This window comes from Cervus elaphus, chromosome 7 (genome assembly GCF_910594005.1).
Source record: "Cervus elaphus chromosome 7, mCerEla1.1, whole genome shotgun sequence".
NCBI lineage: Eukaryota > Metazoa > Chordata > Mammalia > Artiodactyla > Cervidae > Cervus > Cervus elaphus.
The window spans coordinates 33269971-33292394 of NC_057821.1; the positions used below are offsets into that span (position 1 = coordinate 33269971).

Genomic DNA, 22424 nt, shown 5'->3' on the forward strand with positions numbered 1-22424 from the left:
CTCTGCTCTTGAGGGGCATGGCTTGGGAATGGTGTATGTTTCCTTCCGGGACAGTCTTCAGATTCTCTTGGTTCTGCTTTTTTTGTAGGCCCTCTGCTGCCACTGACACCCTATGAGGACAAATCTCTCTCTCTCTTTTAAAAGAGATTTTAAAAAAAATATTGCATATTTATTTATTTTGGCTCCACTGGATCTTTGTTGCAGTGCACAGGCTTCTCATTGTGGTGGCTGTCTTGTGGACACAGGCTCTAGCTGCCCGGCCTTTAGTCATTGCAGCCTGCAAGCTCAGGATTTGTGATACACGGGCCCAGCCGCTCCCCTGCATATGGGATCCTCCTGGATCAGGGGTCGAACCTGTGTCTCCTGCATTGGCAGGTGGATTCTTCTCCACTGCACCACCAGGGAAGTCCCAGATCTCTGTTTCTTAAGAGAAGATTCCTGGCATAAGCTTGAGATCTGGCTTTCTTTCAATGCGTCACACAGAGGTTGTGCATTGGCCCATCTTATCTTGGCTTTCATGGGCTCAGGGCTTAGGGCTCCTCCAGTGCCCCCTGAAAGTCCTGTGCTTCCCCAGTTTCTAGAGAATGGGTTTCTTTTATCTCCCTCGCTTCCATGCCACCTGCTTCCTATCTTCCAGGAATTCTTTGGAGTTTCTGGTCTATTAATAGTTCTCATTCTTATTTTTCCAATGTTAGGGTTTCTTTTCTCCCATCTGTTCATACGTTGTGCCTGCCTTTCCCCTTTATTTTCAATTTTCAGTAGAAACATAGAAAACAGGGGAAATAGATGTTATATATCCAGTCTGCAATTTGGAACTAGAAAGTTTTCTTTTTCTTCTCAGTTATTGGTGAAGCTGATTTCAAAACTCCCAAGTCCTATTAATCCTGTTAGTGAAGCTAATCCTTTTAATGAAGCCAATTCCCTCCAGGAAGATTCATGTGAATGTATTTGCTGGGTGGGCTGGGTCTCTTGGTATAATGGTGACCAGGATCTGCCTCTTTAGAGAGCTCAAACAGCGAGGGTGGAACGATCCTTCTCTGAGGAACACCTGGGGACTTGGCCTAGTATTACAGCATCTGGCTTGTCTCAAGCTGCTTTGAGGACAAAATGGGTGTGTTAAGTAGCTATGATTAGAGAACTACGAGACAGACACCTATCTTCCAGCTATCTCTCATACAACCTTCTGTCAAAAATACCTAAAATAGCCTTTGGTCACCAGGAATCTCCTGTGACATCCTCATAGAGAAAAAGACCTTAAGGTTTAATCAAGTAATAACAACCAACACCTTTGCCTGGAAGCTTGGGTTTATAGAGACCTGCAGGGAGGGGATCGATGGAGGGGAAGGGGAGAACCTGACTAAGACTCCCTAAAAGGGGTGGTGGTGGTGGTGGTTTAGTCACTCAGTCGTGTCCGACTCTTGGGACCCCATGGATCCTCTGTCCATGGGATTCTCCAGGCAAGAATGCTGGAGTGGATTGCCATTTCCTTCTCCAGGGGATCTTCCCAACCCAGGAATCGAACCCGGGTCTCCTGCGTTGCAGGCAGATTCTTTACCAACTGAGCTACAAGGGAAGCCGCCCCCCCCCCCCGCCCCCGCCCCCGAAAAGGGGAGACAGGCATAATTATGTGCTTCTCAGTTCTGTGTGCTAACACTCATCGGCTGATCTCTTGTTGCTTCCGTTTCTTGCTCCGAAATGAAATACGAAAGAGAATTGGCAGTGGGAAGATGAGTGCTCTGCATGCACAGGCCCAATGGATAGGGCTAGGTTTAGGGCTGGGCTGAGGATACAGAAAGCAAAAACACAGCTATGGATTGTCAGCATTCCCTCCGGGGCAAAAACTGCAGAGGCCCTCATCTTTGGAATCTTCCCAGATGAGATTACAACCAAGCTCCGAATTGCTGCAGCCTGGCTTACCAAAATGCCTTTTTAAAAGTTTCTGAAGTAGAACTGCATATTTTTGCACAACCGAATGTCAAGCTCACAAAGCCTGACTCTCCTACTCTCCTCCAATGTTGTTAAAATATATTAAAAATAAATTTCTAATTTTTCCCCCCATGGCATATTGTTAATGGAGGAGATACAAAACTGGGTTTTACATCAGTCCATCTGGTAGTGGTAGAATTGGCAGCGATCGGAATCCACTTAATGGTCGAAGTTGTCAGTCCTTTCATCAGGCCAGAGCTCTGTTTGGTTTGCTCCGGCTGAAGTAGCCAGGGAGCTGCTGCCATGGGATTTGCACTCCCGTTGAGAGCAAAATGTGGTGCTCTCCGAATCAGAAGGCGTTATTTTAAGTTTCTCCCCCTTGCACACCAAGGCCTCCCCACGGGTCCATCTGACTCGGTGAGACCAGTCGCTGATGGACCCGTTTGAAGACGGGCCAGTCCCTCCAGTCCATGCTCAGGTTTGCCACTCAGGCAGTTCTTCCCCCTCTTCTCTTTCCTTTCTGTTTATACTTCTCCCCCTCAGTGCTGTTAACCAGTCTTGCAGCTTTTAAACCCGCTCTGTGGCTCCCCGTTTATACCTCCGGCTCGTCTCTCCTCTGAACTCCAGACCTGTTTATCCAGTGCGCTGATCAGCACTCCACTTGACTGTCTTGAGTTGCTCCCCATTTCAGGTCGTCCCAACCCCGTTCTTCCATCTGCTCAGTCATCCTGATCACTTGTCTTCATCTCATGCCCTCCAGCACATCCAACAGCAAATCCTGCAGTCTCTACCTGCAAAATAATTAAGGTATTTTGAGACCCAGACCCTCACTGCTGCCTCCTTGGGGCAAGATGCCATCCCCCCACCTAGATAAGTGCACGGGCTTCTCACTTATCTCTCTGCCCTCTACACTGCCTTCAGCATGGAAGCCTCAGCTGACAGAGTTAATACTGCACCACTTCCCGTCTCAGAGGCCAAGCCGGAGATCCTTGTACTGACCTGTGAACCAGTGTGGCCTCCAGTTGCCCCCCCCGACCTTTCCCTTTAGCCATGCTGACTGTCTTGCAGTTCCTGGAATACAAGGCACATTCCCTCCTCAAAGCCTTTGCATTTCAGGTCCCCTCTGCCTAGAACTCTTCTTTCTGTCCACATGTTTCATTGTCTCATCTCTTTAAGACTTGGCTCCAATAAGACCTTTTTTTTTTTTTTTAAGTTTATTTTCTTAATTGAAGGAAAATTGCTTTACAGAATTGTGTTGCTTTCTGCCAAACATCAACATAATCAGCCATAGGTATACATATGTCAAATAGGACCTTCTGAGTTCATGAATTCTTCAGTAGTGTCTAATCTGCTCTTTAACTCATCTGTTGAGCTTTTGATAGCAAAAGTATCTTAATTACTTTTACCCTTGTGCTTGGTGATTTTTCAAATCTGCCAGGGTCTTTTTTTTTCTTTTGGAGTAATCTTACATCTTTCTTTTTGTAAACATTTTAAGTGTCTTATTTTATATCTGTAGGTCAGGATTTTATTATTTGAAAATCTCAGGAACTGGATTCTCTTTGTCTTTTCTGTTGCCTTTCTTCCTGGTGGCTCTATGTTTTGTAATTTGGAACTCTAAGCTCATGTTGATCGGAGTTCTCCCTGAGGGTTGCGGTGAGTTCTTCCAGAAAGGATTTGTCATTTCCTCTGCCAGGTATCTGTGGGTACTACCAGCCCAGAACTACTTTAAGGTAATTTCTCCCCTTGGTTTTAATTGAACCAAATGTGTAATGAAAAGTGGAGCCTAGACCTGTGAGGAGCAAACCTGTGGTTGTCAGTTCTCAGGGGTAGAATTATTTCTTCCCATAGAGCACAGTGGCCAGGGTTTTATTTTTTTCCCCCAGTTCATCCTTTCACTCACAAGGTTGCATCTCTTAAAGGTTCCTGGTTTTCCAAGGCACCTTAGTTTCAACCCCTCATCTTGAATGCGCCCAAGGCTCCAACTTCTGTAATGTAGCCATCAGACTTCTGTCTCTATGTTCTAGAAATCAACAGATATCTCAGGCAACTAAAACCTCAGCATCAACTTCCAACTTTCTGTTTGTTTTCAGCTTTAGGGGATTTCCCTTATTTCCCTGTGAGTGAAGTTATATATTTGAAAAGTGTCTGTTGTATTTTCCCCCAGAAATCTCAATATTGTATGTGTTACCATTTTGCTTGACATAGAAATCCAGACTTTCCCCATGTATTTTCTTTTTAAATATGCATCTTTCATGAATTGATAATATTGGACCATGGGCCTCATAGTAATAATACATGGGTATTATATATCCATAGGATATACAATTATATTTAACTATACCCTAATATTGGATATTATTGCTTTTATACATTAGAAGAAAACCCAATTAGCTTTTTTTTTTTAATGGAGAGACACATAAGACAATACAGAATAGTCGCAAAAACATATTCTGTGATATCTGACACACTTGGATTGGGTTCCAGTTCTTGGGCATTTTAGTTTTTCTGAGCCTTGACTTCATTGGATGATAATATGCAATTGGAGGGATTTCAGAGGATTAAAATGAGTGCCAGGGACATTATGAAATAGATGAGAATTTTTACAGAGGTTAATTGTACTTCCATACAATGTTTACTTGTGATAATAATCTAGCCTTGGAACATGTCCTGAGGGGAGGGAACAGTGACTTCAGCTTGGAGGTTATGTTCAAGAAGCTGAGGAAGGCTTCTTTGAAGAACTGATTTTTGAACTGGATATAGTCAGGGTAGAGGAGGTTGTGGATGTTGGAAAGAAGACTGGGAAGAGGGGGACATGGAAGGTCTTGTGACGAGTTTGCTCTCCTCTCCCAAGATGTCTATCCTGGCATATTTCCGGAATTTGTAACACTGGCTCCAGTCAGCATTTGAACCAGTCTGTGTATTGGGTAGGCCAAAGAGTTTGTTCAAGTTTTTCCATACCATCTTATGGAAAAACCCAAGCGAACTCTTTGGCCTACCCAATAACATGCACACAATCACCATCATCCTAGGAGACCTGCCATGGGCCAGGAGATGGTTCCTACTTGGTTGAACTGAATTCATTGGTCACAACTACTACAGTGACTTTTTCTAAGATCAAAAGTGAACTGCAGTGAAATGGAAAGAGAAATATATGAATAATATATTTCCTGCTATTCTCCACAGAATCATTCTGGGCAAACCTTACCAAAAAACAAGGCAGTTAGGAAGCAAATATCAGATATGTTGGATTTTGGCTGCCACATGCAGGATTTCTTTCTTTCTCTTTTTCATACACTTAGCTCCAGCTGAAATGAAATCTGTCAGCTGACTTTGAAAAGTAATTTGTCACAGAGAACCATGGTGATTCTCTCTCTCTGAAATAGAGATTACTGAGTTTAAAAGTCGCAAATTAAAATATGAATACACCCCCTTTTTTCAGTGACTTGTTTTCTAGATCTTCCCCTCACTTTGGTTCTTTCCCTGAAAGTGAAGTGTTAGTCACTCAGTCATGTCCAACTTTTTACGACCCTATGGACTGTAGCCCACCGGGCTCCTCTGTCCATGCCTGGATTCTCCAGGCAAGAATGCTAAAGTGGATTGCCATTCTCTTCTCCAGGGCATCTTCCTAACCCAGGGAAAGAACCTGGGTCTTCTGCATTGCAGGTTTAACCATCTGAGCCACCCAGGGAAGCCTCTTTGCCTGAAATGATGGTAACTCCTTGTGGTCTTAACAAGTTGTTCATGCTTAGCTTTAATGATTTCACAGACCCATGGGCAGTCAGCATACTGTCTGAATCTGGGTCAGACTGTTTCTTCTAAGGCGAAGTATAAATATCAGCTCTTTCTCTCCGTAGTGTTGTATGTATAGACCTTCTGAGCAGAGATGTATACTAGTTGTAATTCTAACTAGCTGCCCAGGATAGCCCAGGCATTTTCTCATAGATTGGGCTGCCTGACAAAATACAGTATAGACATGTCCCAAATATTGCATAATAAAAATTATTTGTTATTTATCTGAAATTCACATTCTGTTGGAAATCCTGTGTCTGTTTTTGCTAAATCTGGCTGCCTTTCTCATAGCCCATCCCCCTCTGGGTTACATGCCCAGGTTCCTTTCCTGCGTGGAACCTCTTGTGTTATTTACTGAGGTCTTGATGCTCAGTAGATCTAAGCCTCCAGGCCGAGCACAATGGCAAGAATATTAAACTTATTTATTTACGTGTAAAATATTGAAGATATTCACATGATTCAAGAGGCACAAAAGACTGCTTGTTGAAAAAAAATTCTCTCTTCCTGCTCCCTCCCTCATCATCAGGTGTTAATAATGCTTTCTCGGTTGTGTTCTTCCAGAGATAGTTAATGCATTTTCAAACAAGTTCATATTTATGTTTTTCCCCAGCCCATTCTCTTTTCCCACAAACGGTGAATACCATTTATACCATTCTGCAAGTTGCTTTTGTCATATAATGTTGCTGCTAAGGCGCTTCAGTCGTGTCCGACCCTGTGCGACCCCATAGACGGCAGCCCACCAGGCTCCCCCGTCCCTGGGATTCTCCAGGCAAGAACACTGGAGTGGGTTGCCATTCCCTGTTAGGTCTTGGTATATTACCAGCACGTGGAGGGCATTCCTCTTTCTTCTTCATAAATGCAGAGAATTTCAGGGTATGGGCAGCCTTAATCTATGTAACTACTTCCCTGCTGATGAAGGTTTTGTTATTTCCATTCTGTTTGTTAATACCAACATTGCAGCCCAGCAATAAACTAGTGTGCATATGATTTCATGAATGGTTATGTATATTTTGTAGAATAAATTCCTGGAGGTGGAGCTGCTGAAATGTACTTGGTTCCACTTTGTCCTCCATAGAGATTGTGCTAGTTTCCATTTCCATTAGTAAGGATGAGAATGTCTGAGTAGCCAAACTCTCACACACACCGTGGAGTATGAATGTTTTTTCATATGTGACAATCTCATAGATGAAAGAATGGTATCTCTTAGCTTTAATTTGTATTCCTCTTATGAGTGAAATTGAGTATCTTTTGAGGTATTTAAAATGCATTTATATTTCCTTTTCAATGTTGTATCTACTGATGGACTTTTCTATTAGAGGACACTTTTATGTGTTAGGGAAATTATGTAAGCTGTAAATATTTTTCCCACTTTAGTTCTGTTCAGTTCAGCCACTCAGTCATGTCTGACTCTTTGCAACCCCATGAATCGCAGCATGCCAGGCCTCCCTGTCCATCACCAACTCCTGGAGTTTACTCAAACTCATGTCCATTGAGTCGGTGATGCCATCCAACCATCTCATCCTCTGTTGTCCCCTTCTCCTCCTACCTTCAGTTTTTCCCATCATCAGGGTCTTTTCCAAGGAGTCAGTTCTTCGCAGCAGGTGGCCAGAGTATTAGAGTTTCAGCTTCAACTTCAGTCCTTCCAATGAACATTCAGGACTGATTTCCTTTATGATGGACTGGTTGGATCTCCTTGCAGTCCAAGGGACTCTCAAGAGTCTTCTCCAACACCACAGTTCAAAAGCATCAATTCTTTGGTGCTCAGCTTTCTTTTTAGTCCAACTCTCACAACCATACATGACTACTGGAAAAACCATAGCCTTCACTAGACGGTCCTTTGTTGGCAAAGTAGTGTCTCTGCTTTTTAAAATGCTGCCTAGGTTGGTCATAACTTTTCTTCCAAGGAGCAAGTGTCTTTTAATTTCATGGCTACAGTCACTATCTGCAGTGATTTTGGAGCCCCCCAAAATAAAGTCTGTCACTGTTTCCACTGTTTCCCCATCTATTTCCCATGAAGTGATGGGACCAGATGCCATGATCTTAGTTTTCTGAATGTTGAGCTTTAAGCCAGCTTTTTCACTCTCCTCTTTCACTTTCATCAAGAGGCTCTTTAGTTCTTCTTCACTTTCTGCTGTAAGGGTCGTGTCATCTAAGTTTATTGATATTTCTCCCGGCAATCTTGATTCCAGCTTATGCTTCATCCATTCCAGCTTATGTTTCTCATGTTGTTGACAGTTTGACTTTAGAAATGGTATTGCTTCCATGAAAAATTTTATTTATCCATTTTTTTTGTTAGTGGACGTGATTTATTCAGGCTTCCCAGGTGGCACTAGTGGTGAAGAACCTGCCTGCCAATGCAGAAGATGCAAGAGATGTGATTTCCATCCCAGGATTAGGAAGATTCCCTGAAGAAGGAAAATGGCAACCCACTCCAGTATTCTTGCCTGAAAAATTCCATGGGCAAGAGGAGCCTGGTGGGCTATAGTCTATGAGGTCTCAATCACAAAGAGCATAGCACATGATTTATTCATATTTTCTGTAATGATTTCTGAGTTCATTTCATACCTAGGCCTTCCCCACTCAGTGATTACAAATATAATCTCCCATTGTTTCTTTTCATTTAAAAAAAAAAGCAGCTTTAAGATACAGTTCACATATCATACAATTCATGTATTTAAACTGTAGAATTTAGTGGCTTTTCACATATTCACAAACTTGGGCAACCATCACCACAGTATATTTTAGAATTTATGAATTTACTATTTCAAAAAGAAACCCCATATACATTATATGAGATAGTAGAAAAAAATATATATATATATATATATTGGTCTCTGCCCCATTGAATTGTCCTGACATCCTTATCAAAAACCAACCTCACAGTTTCTTATAGTGCTTTTATGGTCTTATTTATACATTAGGAATTTATCTTGGTATGATATGTTAGGTAGGGATACAACTTACTTTTTTCCAAATGACTATTTTTGAGTCATTTATTTAATAATCTACCCCCTCCACTGATTGAGATGACATTTTTAATCATGTCCTATAATCTTTTAAATATTTGGATTCATTTTTTGAATATCTGTCCATTCAGTGATCTAGTTTTATACCTGTACCATCCCATTTTAATGATTTTTACTTTATAATATGTTTTGCTGTCTGGTAGGACTTGCTTCCCCTCAGTTCTCTTCTCTTCAAGTCTGTTGGCCTTCATATCTTACTGATTCTTCCATGTGATCTGAGGAATCATCTTTGTCTAGTTTTCTATTTGCTCAAATAAATTTCAATCAGCACTGTTTTTATTGGGAACATAGAAATTTGCTTGTCAATTTAGGAAAAACTATCATATTTCTGATATGATCATTTTGTCCAAGAATATTTACTCATGTTTTTGTCTATTTACTTAAGCTTTTTTGGTATTTCTCACCAGAATTTTAAAGTTGTCCTAAAATAAGCATGTATCTTGTAAATTCATTCTTAGATCTCTATTATTTTTTTTGTTGTTTGCTATTCTTTTCTATTATATTCCTTTTTGTTGTTTTTGTTGTTGTTATTTTCTTTCATTTCTTATTTAACTGGTTGTTGTTAATGGTAAAATTTTAAGAGAAACTGCATGCGACTTAATTTTCTATTTTTTAAAAATCATTTGCTCCTTGAGGTTTGAAAATAAACATTTTCAAATGTATCTTCTGTGTTCACAGGTGGGATTGAAAAGTTACTTGTTGTGCATGCGAGCAATTTCTAAATCATCTGTCACTTTACCTAGTTTTCACCTAAAGAAACATTTTTATTTAAAATGCTTTAAACATTAGCCTTTTATTTTTTATTTTAAATTCTTCTTTGTTTTTTCTTCTAGTTTTATTGAGATATATTGACATATAGCACTATATAAGTTTTGTACAGTATAATGATTTGAATTTCAGACACCATGAAGTGATGACCACGGTTAAGTTTAGTGACCATCCATCGTCTCATATACAGACACACAGGAAAAGGAAAAGAAATGTTTTTCCCTTTGTAATGAGAACCAGTGAAGTTGCTCAGTCATATCCGACTCTTTGCGACCCCGTGGACTGTAGCCTCCCAGGCTTCTCCATCCATGGAATTTTCCAGGCAAGAGTACTGGAGTGGGTTGCCATCTCCTTCTCCAGGAGATCTTCCTGACCCAGGGATCGAACCCAGGTCTCCCACATTACAGGCAGATGATTTACCATTTGAGCCACCGGGGAAGCCCTTGTAATGAGAAGTCTTATGATTTACTCTCTTAACAGCTTTCACATATAACATACAGCAGGATAAATTATATTAATCACATTGTACATTACATCCCAAGTACTTATGTTTCTTATAGCTAGAAGTTTATACCTTTTGACCACCTTCAAGCAGTTGCCCCTCCCCAACCCCTGCCTCTGGCTGTCACAGATCTGACCTTTTTTTCTATGCCTTTGGTTTTTGAAGTATTAACCTCCAGTACTATTTTAAATGTGGTGTACAACATAGTGATCAATATTTCTATACATTACAGCATGATTCCAAACATTAGCTTTTTTAAAACCTAAAATTGTTAATGTTGGTAGATGAGAAATTAGTAAACTTGAAGTCAAAATATAGTCAAGCTGTGTTTTAAGATTGATGATCTTTCCTCAAGAAGTTTATAGTTTATTAGAAAATATACATGAAAAATTAATTAATCCTGTAAGGAAGTGTATGCTGACTCTCATATAAATGGTTGCAGATGTCATGGGCATATCTGCCACTTTAAAAATGATTATGTTATTGGACTTCCCTGGTGGTCCAGTGGTTAAGACTCCATACTTCCAATGCAGGGGCTTCAGGTTTGATCCCTGGTAATAGAACTAAGATCTCATACGCCATGCAGTATGGCCAAAAATAAATTTTTTCTAATTACTCTTATAAAGGTTTGGACTTTTATAGTATTTGAAATCTCCATGAAGCAACTGAGCTTACCTGAATCTAAGTATTTTGCATTCCATAAACTGAAAAAAAAAAAAAAGTAATCCATAAGTAATGTCACTTATGGATTAAAATGGCAGCTGGTGCCATATAATGGAAAGTGCAATGTAAGCAGTGGCTTAAATGAGGTAAAAGTTTATTTCCTTCTCAGAAAAACTCACAGGTTGGCAGTTGAGGATCAATACATCAGCTCCATATCATCAGGGACCTTTGATCTTTCTAGACCTGGCTTGCCTCCTCAGGGTCTCTATGTGGATATAGACAGCTGCTGGGGCATTAACCGTCGGGTCCTCTTTCAGCTAGCAGGAAGAAAGAAAGAGGAGGAGGGCAAAAGGGGCTTTTTCTGGAAATTCTCGCCAGCAATTCCTTCATATTAATATCTCACTGACCAGAGCTTAATCACACATAACCCCATGGGGCTTCTGGGGGTGTTGGGAAATAGTCTTTTAACTGGGTACCCTTGTGTCCCAAATAATTACCTGAAATTTTGTTACCAGGAAATAAGGGGAGGAAACTCACTGAACAGACAGCAGAAATCTTTGAGCCTCACTCTTCCTGCTTCCTTGACCCTCCTCCCTTCCTTGGCCAGGACGAGATGTGTTCCAGCATTACTTGTTGATACAGCTCTGTGCTCTCTCTGAGCTCACTGCATTCCTAAAGCTCATTCATTCTCTGACCCCATCCCTGAGTCTTATGTCACCTCTGAGTCAGTGACATCATCACCATCACCCAAAGACAAAGGACAGTTGGTGTGAGGCTTCTTGGATGGTTATGCATGACAGGAAGCTCAGAGATGGTGACACTTAAGAACAAAATCAGACCAGACACATCAAGAATCACAAATAGCCCTTTTACATGCATCTTGGTAACTTAAAAAAAAAAAAAAAAGTTACAACAACCAAAACTTGCTTTATTTTTGAAATTTAAAAAAATATTTATTTACTTATTTGGCTGCACTGGGTCTTAGTTACAGTATGTGAACTCTTGGTTGCTACATGTGGTATCTAGTCCCCTGACCAGGGATCAAACCCAGGCCCCCTGCATTGGGAGTGTGGAGTCAGTCACTGGACCACAAGGGAAGTCCCCTAAGCCTTCTTTAAAAATGAAAATGCAATTGTATTTTATTAATACAAAGGGAAGATGTATTTAGTGTATTAAAAAATAGAATTTACAGATAAGAGAGGAAGGAAAAAAGGGAGAGACAAGAAATCATCAAAAGGAAGAAATAAAAATTATTCTCACCAGTTTTCACCTTGGGAGGGGCATTTCTTTCAGATCTTCACATGTATAAAGTTGATCCGTGCAGAGTTTATGTAAGGATCTATGTATTTGTACTATTTATAGCCTTTTGAACTTGTTAAGCCTTATTTTAAAAGCGCTATTTTACCGCTCAGATTCAATGCTGCCTTTGATTGAAATTTTTAGGAAGCTAGTGAGGCCTTCTCTGTGAATTCTTTAATACTTTTCTTTCCATTTAATGAGAACATAAAACCACAGGAAGGTAGGCAAGGCAAGCAGTTGAGAGGGCAAGACTCTATCAAGAGAATCCAGCAGTTCAGAGATTGAATAATAAGTGAAAGAGGTCTTCTTCAGTCACTCAGAGTAGAATGTTCTTACTTTCCGAAACTGTAGAGGAGGACTGGGGCAGTTACAGGGCAGGTTTGAGATCCAGAGTCTCAAGACTGACCCCAAAACTCAGTTTCCTTTTGTGTAAAGTGGGGATAATAAAACCTCCTATCTCAGAGAGAGTGGTTATAGGGATCAAAGGGGAAAATATATGTCAAAATATGATTTAATCCATGAGGTGCTATATATATATATTTAAAGAATAAGATCAGGCCAGAAATATCAAGAATACTTGCAAAATCTGCAAATTGTTAGAGCAGAGAAGACTTGATAACATGAAGTCCGTATACCTTTGAATTTGAAGAAATGGAGATCCATTGTTTGCTTATATTAATGTGCTGAAGGAACCTTACAGACAGTGTTGACCGTCAGTTCAGTTTAGTTCAGTCGCTCAGTCGTGTTTGACTCTTTGCGACCCCATGAACTGCAGCACACCAGGCGTCCCTGTCCATCACCAACTCCCGGAGTTTACTCGAACTCATGTCCATTGAGTCAGTGATGCCATCCATCCATCTCATCCTCTGTCGTCCCCTTCTCCTCCTGCCTTCAATCTTTCCCAGCATCAGGGCCTTCCAAAATGAGTCTGTTCTTTGCATTAGGTGGCCAAAGTATTGGAGTTTCAGCTTCACCGTCAGTCCTTCCAATGAATATTCAGGACTGATTTCCTTTAGGATGGACTGGTTGGATCTCCTTGCAGTCCAAGGGACTCTCAAGAGTCTTCTCCAACACCACAGTTCAAAAGCATCAATTTTTCGGCGCTCAGCTTTCTTCACAGTCCAACTCTCACATCCATACATGACCACTGGAAAAACCATAGCTTTGACTAGATAGACCTTTGTTGGCAAAGTAATGTCTCTGCTTTTTAACGTGCTGTCTAGGTTGGTCATAACTTTTCTTCCAAGGAGTAAGCGTCTTTTAATTTCATGGCTGCAGTCACCATCTGCAGTGATTTTGGAGCCCAAAAAATAAAGTCTGCCATCGTTTCCACTGTTTCCTTATCTATTTGCCAAGAAGTGATGGGACCAGATGCCATGATCTTAGTTTTTTGAATGTTGAGTTTAAAGCCAGCTTTTTCACTCTCCTCTTTTGCTGGGGTCCAGCCCCAGCAGGATCCAGGGGAACCCTCAGGATGAACGGCGTCGGCGAATGAGAGAGAGAGTGAGACAAAGCTCGGGGCTGAGTCTGAAGTTTATTTTTGCACGGCCCCTTTATACCCTTAACAACATCTTTGGGGGAAGTGCATATTGCTTACACACAGGGCATCTCAAAACATTACAGCAACTTGACCTTCAACAGAAACTGGATGTCACCCACATACTTTTTCGTTCACAAGAGTCTTTCTTATCATTTGGCCTTCAGGCCTGCTAACATTTTATGGCTTGCACCTGGTGTGACTTAAGCAACTTCAGTAGCCGACCCTGTTTTTCTTATAATTAATCTATTTTCTTTCTAATAAGCGTCATCTCTATGGGAACTAGATAGGATTACATTTTTACAGAACAGAAATGCGAAGGACTGCAGAAACAGCAGATATGGCACAAAACAGGCTCTTAGTCTAAAAGTTAACCACCTGCAAGAAGTCGCCAGCTAATCTCTATCTAAAGTATTTTCTATTAGGCACATTTGTGGCTATCATATTTGTGGAGCTTTTCTCACCCCGCGAAGGGGCCTATGCTTAATAGTTTCTTTTGTTAGCGTACTGTGCTTAGGATGTTTAGAACAATCAAGAGCATTTTGTGCAATGAGATCACACATTTATCAAACAAGCCAGAATGCCAGCAAAATGTTTGAATGGAAGCATTTCCTTCATCTCTGGCCCCTTCATAGGGTACCAGCGTCCAGAAGATTTATTAATTAGGGTTTTAAGTTGGTCCTCATTCAGTGAAAGAGGAGCAGGAGAGCTCTCGGCAGGCAACACAAGAATCTGCAACAGGGCAAGCAAGAACAACAGCAGAAGAGGGGGGAGGATATAGGGTGGGGTAGAGCCCGAGGCCAACCTGGAGGGTCCCTAATCCTAGACGGCCTTGCCTGTCAGGTTTTTTCCTCGTGACCTCGTCATGGATGGGGTCCCAGACGGCCTTGCCTGCCCGGTATTTTCTTCATGACCTCGTCACGGGCGGGACCCCCCATAACGGCTCCCGGCACTCTTTCACTTTCATCAAGAGGCTCTTTAGTTCTTCTTTGCTTTCTGCCATAAGGGTGCTGTCATCTGCATATCTGAGGTTATTGGTATTTCTCCTGGCAATCTTGATTTTAACTTGTGCTTCATCCAGCCCAGCATTTCACATGATGTACTCTGCACATAAGTTAAATAAGCAGGGTGACAATATACAGCCTTGACGTGCTCCTTTCTCTTTTGGGAACCAGTCTGTTGTTCCAAGTCCAGTTCTAACTCTTCCTTCCTGGCCTGCATACAGATTTCTCGAGGGGCAGGTCAGGGGTTGACAATAGGAGATGCTTACATTTGCTGAGCACTGAAAGTTGGCTCTAAGATAATTGCTTTTCAGAGCTTTCCAAGCAGGATATGGTTTGCAAGGTACATTGCCCAAGGGCATCTGCCAAAGGGTTAAGGGCTTAGAAATTTGGCTCATGGCCCTTTTACCAGGCTGTGTGCCTTTGGAGCAATGTTTGCTCAGAGATTCACCTTTTATTAATTTGGCTGAAGTTATCCTATGGTATGGCAGGGGCGTGGTCTTGATCCATGGGGTTCTCAGCCAGCCGCCCCTGGCTGATAGCAACTCTGCTCTTCTGGGCAGTGTCTTGGCAGGAGGCTGAATGCCATCCCTGGAGGACCAGTTGCTCTCCTGCCTTTTAGGGCACGGTCAACCACCGCAAATGGGATATGGCCAATCTTTTCTTCTATCCACTTCCCATCCCAAACCACACTTTCGTTGCTTCAGAGAAAGGAAGTTATTAGTGGCAGACAGTTTGCACCAGCAGGCGGTCTTCCTCTGGGTTTTTAGGCCTGAAGCTTATGGGACTCTGAGTGTTCACATTCTCTGCTTCACCTTATGGAAGCTCGTGTTCATACGGCCTCTGTTATCCTGACACACGGAAACATTAACACAGAAACAACCTCCTGAATTTAACCATGGCCACCTTTACTGTGGTTCCTTTCTGGTCTTTTGACGTGACTCAGCTCAGTAACATGGGGGCCAGGGAGGCGCCCCTCTCTCCTTACTGGACACTGGCCAGTGATGATTGTAGGCTGAGCAGCAACCTGTTCCAAGTGGTCAATGACAGCCATCACTGCAGTTCAGTGGGAGGCCTTCTTGTGGTTTGAACTGTTTCTCGAGAAAGACTCAAAGCAAGGTCCAGCGATTCCCCAACCCTTCTTCCATAGGACTCCGGGTTTGGCTGTGTTTATAGGCTCCTTGTCCTTTCCGGTTTCCTCTCTGTCTCAGTGGTAAAGAATCCTCATGCCAATGCTGAAGACGCAGGAGACGCGGTTCGCTCCCTGAGTCAGGAAGAGTCCCTGGAGGAGGAAATGACTCCCCACTCCAGTATTCTTGCCTGCAAAATTCCATGGACAGGAGAGCCTGGTGGGCTGCAGTCCGTGGGGTTGCAAAGAGTCGGACACGACTGAGTGACTGAGCACCCACTGATAAAGCTAATTCACGTATTAGGATGTATGAAAAGGAAGCTGCCCCAGTGGCCCGGTCCACATCCCAAATCTAAACCACAGTCCATATGCATGTGTGGGAGGTGCTTGTCAAGGAGCCCTCACGCACACCAGTTGCAAGCCTCCAGCTCAGCTTGCTTCCTTCGTGGCTCAGACGGTAAAGAATCTGCCTGCAATGCCAGAGATGTGGGTTCGATCCCTGGGTTGGGAAGATCCCCTGGAGGAGGGCATGGCAACCCACTCTAGTATTCTTGCTTGGAGAATCCCATGGACAGAGGGCCTGGCGGGCTACAGTCCATGGAGTCATAAAGAGTTGGACATGACTAGCACCTCACCCTAGAAAATAGGACCTGCTCGCCTTGTAAGGAAATCTCTGACCTCCTAGTCTGTTGTGCCCTTTTTCGACGATGCTGCTTCTAATGTTCAATAAAACTCATTCTTGCCCCAAATCTAAGAGTGGTCCATTGCTTAGATGCCCTCTACTCCCTCAGACCATGGATTGTGTTCCCTTGAATAAAGGACAGACAGCATATCACGAAATGTTTTGTTTTGCCAGTAACCCCCTTCCACCTCCCCCAGATACTACATCATACTTAAATGGCGAGTTGGGAGGCCTCTGCTGGGTTGTGTCCCACTCTTTGTCATCCCTACTCCCCTTGTAAGTTTCTGAATGAGATGCCTCTGGAAAGGGGACGGGAAGAGGAAAAGTAAGGTGTCTTTTTCTCTCCCAAAAGCCTGAGTATAAGTGTGCTTGGGGAGGAAATGAGGGATGGGTGGGAGAGAGTGGTGTGAACTTGAACTGAACTCTAGCTGACCATAGCGTATCAATTTGCAGCTCATGGCAAGGCTCCGGCACACTCATTAGGAAGCCCTTATCTAGCTGTGCTTGCTCCTGGGAGCCTTGTTACAGTAACAAGCACTTCGAGTCCAGACCTTCCTTATACTGGTTCTTCCTCACCCTTGAGCAAATCAGTGAACTTTGGTGAGCCTCAGTTTCACCATCTTCATATTATCTAAAGCATTGATAATAATGCCACCTGGGTTATTGTGAAGATCATATTGAAGGAAGTGCCAGGCAAAAACAAGATCACTGAATCTAAGATGCTAGTGATTAGAAGATGCATCATTATTTTAAATACCACAAAGGAAGAAAAAAAAAAATCCTGTCAATTATACCATAGCACATCCCTTTCTTATCCTGTAAACTGTTTCTATACATTGAAAGAGATTTTTGGGGAGGTTGCTTCAGGGAGATTTTTCTCCTAGGTCATTCTTGGGCATATATAAAAAGGAAATATAAGTGAATATACATTAAGATGTTTTAAAATTTCCTGACAGTCTTAGTGCATTTCTGCTGAGTCACTTGTGAAGGCATTTAGTGAGGTCTATGTGTTTTCTGGACAATCTTGCCTCTCTGTCGTCGTGTGCATTGGGGGTATAGCGTTTCTGAAAGAGGGCTTCGCCTTGCCTTCTTTCAAGCCTCTGACCCCAGTTCTCTTTTATTGCCTAGGTTTGGGCTTATAAGGGGAGAGAGCATGAGAAACCCTTTGCCCCTTCTTAGGAACTGTCCTTTCTGTTTAAACAAACTTCAGGTGGATGGTTCGCCTGAGAAATGGTTGTCAGGAGGGGTCCTCTGTGTGTGTGTGACTGGTCAAATAGTTATAATGACATAAGACAGGTTAACAGGAGAAAACCAAATTTAATTGCTTATTAAATTTGCAATTTAATAAGAAATCCACATAATGTGAGAGATTCCAGATAAAATGAGGGTATTTCAGATAATTTCAGATAAATGAGGTATATTTGTCCTCCTGGACCAAGGAGAAGCAGGTAGGGATCTGGGACTTCAAAGGGAAGGAAGGCAGTTCACAGGAAGATGAAAAAGAGCCAGTGTTTGGAAAATGGGTGTTTGCCATGTCCTAAGGAGACAGTGGGACCCACAGAGTTTTAACAAGCAGACTTTGCTAGGTTCCTCCATGTCTGCCACATCTAGCTCATATGATACTGCATTTATTCATGGTGATAGCTGCCTTCCTTGAACAGGTCCTCTGTCTAAATCCTTTTCGGCAGTTCGAGGGACGGACAGAGTTTCATCCTGAGTCCTTTGGACTTTGTTTTCATCTTGAAATAATCCACATGCCAGAGTGGCACATCTTGGGGTGTCCTGCCCTGAACCCCGCTGTGACCCTGGGGTGTTACCAAGATAGGCTTCCCATTGCCATGAATAAATGATAGAGATGACTTTGTGTGTTTCTGCATTTACCTATTCTTTTCTTCCTTCCTGTCTCTTTTCTGTTTTTCCTTTGAAGTTCTGAGGCCAAATCTGGCTCCTAAGAAACACAAAGGAAACCCGCAGCCAAGACCTCTCGGGGCTGTCTACGCAGCCGGCCTGCACCCACTGTGTGAGGCAGAATGGCGCCCCCCACAGGCGCACTCACTTCATTGCTGCTGCTGGTGACCTTTACAGGTAGGAAACCGTTACCCTGGAGACGCCAGCCTCACCCTTGAACTTCCTCTCTGACTTAAGCAACTCAGATCAACCTGAGGAGATGAAGGTGCTGTGCGTTTGCTTTCCAACAGACTTATTTCACATATAAAAAGGAAGACCTCGTGCATAAGTGGTTTCTGGAAACGCATTTAACTTTTTTGTCATGATTATTTTGGGGAAAAGAAAATCACATTTCATATATACTGGGAAAACTTCATGTGTTTATTTCAAAGAACCACATAGTAGATCTTTTTTGGAAAGCAAATAACAGGCTTTTTTCTATCTTAAATCTTTATTTTCGTATGGTCTGTTTACTTCTTGTGGACACACCATGGCTTAAAATCCTTGGTCAGCATCAGCTCTGGTGATCCATGCCCCAGCTAGGCCAGCCAGGCCCCTTTGAACTTACCGAAGCCCAAGGATGGACATATGGCTAGGGAAACTGGTTTTATATCCAGGATTTGTCACAGTGCGGTAAAACCACACCGAGGTTTATCTGGGAGTGACCCTTGTTAAAATGTGTCTTCTTAGGCCCCATCCAGACCTACTGAATCAGAACTCCTAGTGGGTGTGACTCAGGAGCCTGAAGCATCTAAATTTGAAGAAGCACAGTCTTAGGTCATACAAGGGCCACTTGAGGAAATACTACAGTCAGAGAAGCTTTATCATTTCCTGCAGATTACTCTCCTCACACCAAACGTCCATCTTATTAAACTCACCACTGCTTAGTATACAAAACAAAATGATCCTTTATTCCATGCTTGATGTACTCTGTACTCTGGAAAATGCTGTCATTAATGTTTGAGCCCTTTTTTTCCCCCTCTCAAATCCCTACCTTTTCACTGCTTTTTGTCATTTTCTTATGGGGTATTTTTCATTTATTCAAAATTCCTGGGTTAACTGAGCCCCAGTAATGTTGTTTAGGGCTTGTCTGGCTTTTCTCTCTATCCTCTTTGCCTTTGACAAGATGCTAACCATTGATTTTGTTGACTTGTCAACAACCGTGGAGTGCTTACTATGTTCATGGATTGGACTGGGGATTTGTAGAGGGGACAAACCTGTGAGTGTTCTTCTGTCACTTCAGGAACTTTCTTGAGTGAGTCTAATAGATGGTTTAGTTGTTGGGATACCCACCTTCTCAAACTTCTTTATTTAATATTCAGATCCACTCTAAAGGTATGTGTATCTAAACAGCCCATTCAGGTGATTTTTTTCAGAACAAAATGATGATCTGTCCCAGAGGTTTCTGGAGACCACCACCTCCAACCTGAGGGAAAACTGCTTTAAGTTTTTTGTTGAAGACTTCTGCCAAGCTTCTCAACCACATGTAACAATTTGCTTGTTCTAGGATCACAGCCTTTTTCATGTTTAATGGTTTCTTTGACACAATTTTACACGTTGACTTTTAAGCTTCTGGTATCCAAAGCCAGAAATGAAACATGATAGTTCTTATGAATCATATTTTTCAAAAGGATTGTTCAGTCCATATTTTTCAAAAGGATTGTTCAGTTGTTCAAGGGAAAATGTATCCTGCCAATTGTGTTTGAAAGAAATTTCTAGCTTGGGTCTTCATTTAAAGGCTGCTTCTTTGAAAGGAATGTAGTGCTATCTTTGGGAGAAGGCAATGGCAGCCCACTCCGGTACTCTTGCCTGGGAAATCCCAGGGACGGCGGAGCCTGGTGGGCTGCAGTCCATGGGATCGCTAAGAGTCAGACACAACTGAGCAACTTCACTTTCACTTTTCACTTTCATGCATTGGAGAGGGAAATGGCAACCCACTCCAGTGTTCTTGCCTGGAGAATCCCAGGGACGGGGGAGCCTGGTGGGCTGCCGTCTATGGGGTTGCACAGAGTCAGACACGACTGAAGCGACTTAGCAGCAGCAGTGATATCTTTACAAGTAAAGACGGTATTTTTGAAAGCAGAGCTGGGAGTTGTAGATTACCTACCTATTTTATCCCCTTTATCATCTCTTGACCTTGATTGTTTTATCATGTTCAGCAGAGAGTATTTCCCCCTCTCCATATCTGATAAAAGATTAAGCTTTTCTTTAGGAAATAAAAGGCTAAAACTATTAAAATGATTTTTTAAAAAAGTAGCTTTGGTTTGAGAAAATATCATTTTAGTCGAAGTAAAGCAGTTTGCCTGCTTATTTACTGGGAAAGATATATATTTATATCTAATTCTTACTGGATGAGACCAGTTAGACTAATATTGAGTCAATATTTGGCACTGAATGATTCTTAAAAATTTATAATAGTGATGATGTGTATACAGGTGAAAAAAAGAAATGATTCTTGTTTTGAAATGGACCATTTTTTAAAGGTCTGTGTTGCATTTGTTACAATGTTGCTTCTCATTTATGTTTTGGTTTTTTGGTTGGGAGACATGTGGGGTCTTAGCTCCCTGATCAGAGATGGAACTTGTGCCCCTGCCAAAGGACTGCCAGGGAAGTCCGAAACAACATGAATTCTTGTACTGTGTTTAACCATTTCTCTTACCTCCAGTTAGAAGTCATCTCTAACTGTCATTATGAAAAATGTAACAGTTATTAAGAGAATGATCAGTGATGAGCACTCACTAGAAAGATCTTTTGCTCTTGGGAGTTCAGCAGAACCGCATTCCTGGAACTATATGTGATGAGGGACCAATTTGTTTCTATTTCCAATCCACCACAGACATACTCTTTGGTAAAATATCAACAACAAGTTGTCTACTGAAAGAAAAACACGCAATGCAAGAGTTGTAGGTTTCAGTTTTATTCAGGGACCTTCCTGAGGACTATAGTCCAGGCAACAGCGTCTCAGTAGGTCTGAGGGAACTGCTCTGAAAAGCTGGGAGAAGAAGCTCGTATGTATATGATTTAGGGCAGGAGAATGCGTGCAGTCAAGCACACCTCTTGATACACCACTGCTGCTAGTCACAAGGAACAGGTATCTCAGCTGACGATTTTAGTGCTTTTCTATGTATGGGAAGATGCAAGAATCTGAGCTCATTAAAATTCTCCCTGAGACATGTGTCAAGCTATCTGAGGGGCCTGTTTTTCCAAAGCACAGAGTGCCTCATCCTGCTTTTCATCCTGAATTCCTTTCTGGGTACACTGTCTGTTAGTGACTGCAGTGGGCAGTGACTTCATCCTTGTAGAACCGAATGGTGGGCAACATTCTTTATCTTTTTTTAATATTAATTTTTATTGGAGTGTAGTTGATTTACAATGTTGTTAGTATCTGCTTTAGAGCAGAGTGAATCAGTTAGCACATATATCCCCTCTTTCTTTAGATTTTATTGCCACATAGGTCATTACAGAGTATTGAGTAGAGTTCCCTGCGCCATATAGTAGGTTCTTAATAGGGATCTTTTATATATGTTAGTTGTGGACATGTCAATCCCAGTCTCTGAGTGTATCCCTCCCTCTCTTCCCCCGCTTGGTAACTGGGTTTGTTTTCTACATCTATGACTCTGTTTTGTAGACAGGTTCATTTGTACCATCTTTTAGATTCCAATATCTGCTTGTTTTACAACATACAAAAGGAGAAAAGTTATTTTGTCCTTGGGTGCCAGGGAATGACAGATTGCTACCAAGTTTTCTAAAAGCCCCAGATTCTCTTATCATGGCCTGCCCCCCTGTGTCTGCAGATCACACTTAGGTAGCACCACACTTCTGCCTACTGATTTGCCAGTTGGCAACGTTTGTGGTTCATTATTTAGAATCGGCTTAAAGCTAGTTGTTCTAGACCTATATTTAGGATGAGTTTTTTCTCTCTTTTGATAATTCCCTGTTATCAGAATAAGCTGAGATGTTTAAAAATTCAGTTAACAGCAACAGTATGACGTTGTTCCTGAAGTAAACCTTTATAACTGGATTTTGGGTGAGGAACAAAATATTACAAACAGTGTAAAAGCGATACACACATAGAAAAGAACGCCTCTCTTCAGTAAGTGGAGTAGCACCATATAAAGAGAGAAGATGGAAGGTGAGATGGACAGATGGAAGAAT

General features: G+C 42.0%; 1 protein-coding gene across 4 annotated transcripts in view; it reads left to right on the top strand.

Moving 5' to 3' along the window:
- The window catches only part of KIAA0319 (KIAA0319 ortholog), a 71251-nt gene that overhangs the window by 10089 nt on the left and 38738 nt on the right, over positions 1-22424 (top strand). For all 4 annotated transcript variants that reach the window (XM_043908383.1, XM_043908382.1, XM_043908385.1 and 1 more), the window contains one exon: positions 18250-18407. In XM_043908383.1, coding sequence (XP_043764318.1) covers positions 18353-18407 — 55 coding nt within the window. In that variant the 5' untranslated portion in view covers positions 18250-18352. The remainder of the gene's footprint in view (positions 1-18249; positions 18408-22424) is intronic.